General features: G+C 61.8%; 1 protein-coding gene across 1 annotated transcript in view; it reads left to right on the forward strand.

Moving 5' to 3' along the window:
- The first annotated feature begins 350 nt into the window (after positions 1-350).
- Lcn12 (lipocalin 12) overlaps positions 351-2,345 on the forward strand; it is a 3,659-nt gene continuing 1,664 nt past the window's right edge. Inside the window, exons 1-2 of the mRNA XM_010608822.1 lie at positions 351-1,642; positions 1,824-1,960. Of these exons, the coding sequence (XP_010607124.1) occupies positions 1,424-1,642; positions 1,824-1,960 (356 nt within the window). The 5' untranslated portion in view covers positions 351-1,423. The remainder of the gene's footprint in view (positions 1,643-1,823; positions 1,961-2,345) is intronic.

The following is a 2,345-nucleotide window of genomic DNA, read 5'->3' on the forward strand; positions in this document are numbered from 1 at the left end:
CTCCTGCCCATCCTGCCCCAGCTGCCTGTGTAGCTAGGGTCACAGGCACTCATCCCTGTGCCAGCTCAGAAACATTTCTTACCATTTGTATTTACCTTTAACTCCAATAGATGGTTTGCAACAGTTTAGAAGAAAAGTAGTTTTAAAACTCTATGGAAAAGTCACACACCTGTAATCCCAGCACACGGGAGGCTGAGGCAGGTGGATCGCTGTGAGTTCAAGACCAGTCTGGGCTACATGTGAGTTCCAGGTCAGTCTCAACTACATAGTGAGACCCTGTCTGAAAAAAAAAAAATCTATGGAAAAGTCAGGTGTGGTGGTGCATGCCTATAATCCCAGCACTCAGGAAGCTGAGGTAGAAGATCTCTGTGAGTTTGAGGCCAGCCTGGGCTACATAGTGAGACCTTGTCTGCCCCCCAAAAAACTGGAAAGGACCACTTGACCAGTGCCTTGCCTGAGACCTTCTGAGGCCAGGTACTGGAAGGGGTCCCAGCCCTGGGTCCCTGGGCAGCACTCATGGTCCTGCATCTGACACAGTGGGGGACAGCACGAGACACCTGCTGGGAAGGAAGAGATGGGATGGGTGGAGGAGGCGTGCTGTCCCCAAGGCCCACACTCAGGAAGGACGCGATGGAGACACGGGGTTCAGGAAGAGAGGGGTAGGAGGGGGACCAGGCACAGAAGCAGTGGGGCACTTGTCCTGCAGTCATGGAGGCAGGGTCCCTGGCCGTGGCCCCGCCCCGCTGCCCCCCACCTCTCCCAGTCGCTTGCCTACCCCTTGATCCCCGTCCACCTCAGCCTGCGGTGTCCACCTGAGCTGCCCACCCAAAAGGCAGAGGTGCTGTACCCACAGCCACCCGCAGGGGGCGCAGTACCAAACCCCGCAGGCCGGGGCCCTTCCGTGATGCTGGCGCTGGCCAGGGAAGCTGCGCCCCCGCCCGCCCCTAGTGGGTGCCGTCTGTCCCTGAACGTGGGGCTCCCTGCTGCCGGTCGCCCTCGAGTGTCTCCCGAGTGCCTTAGGGAGGACAACGCCAGGGCGGGGGACAGAAGGGAGCTGCCACGCGTGGCACACCACCACCCTGGCAGCCTGGCCATGGTGTCCACCTGCCCAGCTTGGCATGGGCGCTGGGGCTCTGGAGGAGCACGGGTACCAGGGCCAGAGAAGCTATGTGGCACTCCGGGCCCCAGCCCTGTCCCCGGCCAGTGTCCCCCGAAAGTCCCCTCTGTCCTTCCCTGGTGCTGGGCCCCACCCTCCTTGCCACCCACTCCGTGGTCTCAGGGTGTGGGCAGCGGGCCCGTGGGTGGCCAGCCGGGCTGTCCTTGTCCGCTCCATCAGCCCAGAGCTGGTCACACTCCCTGCCCGGGACAGGAGGTTCCGTGTACCAGGAAGGGTGTCGGTGGGGCCTGACCCTCCGGGAAGGGGATGTGGAGGCTGAGGCCCAGCCCCTCCAGGCAGGCAGACAGGTTTGCAAACCGCCCCAGGGGTGCTGATGCACCATGGTTCCTCCTGCCATATCCCAGGGCGGCATGGGCCCCCCGATGTGCCGTGTGGCTGTCCCTGCTTGGAGTCCTGCGGGCCCAGACCTCACTGCTGCTGCCGCTGCCGACCCAACCCCAGCTGAGTGTCTTCCACAGCCACCAGGTAGGGGCCGGGCCGGCGGGACAGGGAGGGGCAAGGCCCTGCTGGGTCCACCCTGCCCCCCCGTGGTGTGTGCAGACAGGCTCAGGGAGCACGGCCCCACCAGACGTCGTCCCGGGTGCAGCCCTGGGCGGGCCCTGCTGTGCTCTCAGCAGTGGGATCTGTGTCCTGTCACTGCCTGCAGTTCCAGGGAGCCTGGTTTGTCCGAGGCCTGGCAGGCAACAGCTTCAAGAAGCAGGACCGGGCCTTGCTGGGCCCTTACACCACTGTTTTCGAGCTGAAAAGTAATGGCCACTTTGAGATGTCCAACTCCATGATGCAGTGAGTGGCCTGCTCCCATCGTCCCTGCAGTCAAGGATCAGGGTCCCCCAGGGGCCACCTGCAGCTCAGCCACAACGTGGGCAGTGGGGCAGTGTCCCTGAGGCCGCTGTCTAGTGCAAGGTTCAGTGTGCCCTGCTGAATGACCGCTGCTTCACCAACCCAGCTGGCAGGTTGTACACAGAAAAGGGGAAGCACTTACTGGACTGCTGTCCTGGAAGTGATTGGCTGATGGATTTCAAGCATGGCTGGATCTAGGAGGTCAATCTGTTTCCTCCTCCCTCTCTCAGTTCTGCCTGGCCCAGCCTGACCCCTGTTTAGCAGGTTCTCATCTCACAGCCCTGAGCTGACAGTGTCAGGGTTCCCAGCTTTTTTAAAGGATTTAAAA

This window comes from Fukomys damarensis, unplaced genomic scaffold (genome assembly GCF_012274545.1).
Source record: "Fukomys damarensis isolate Sample0158 unplaced genomic scaffold, DMR_v1.0_HiC HiC_scaffold_36, whole genome shotgun sequence".
NCBI lineage: Eukaryota > Metazoa > Chordata > Mammalia > Rodentia > Bathyergidae > Fukomys > Fukomys damarensis.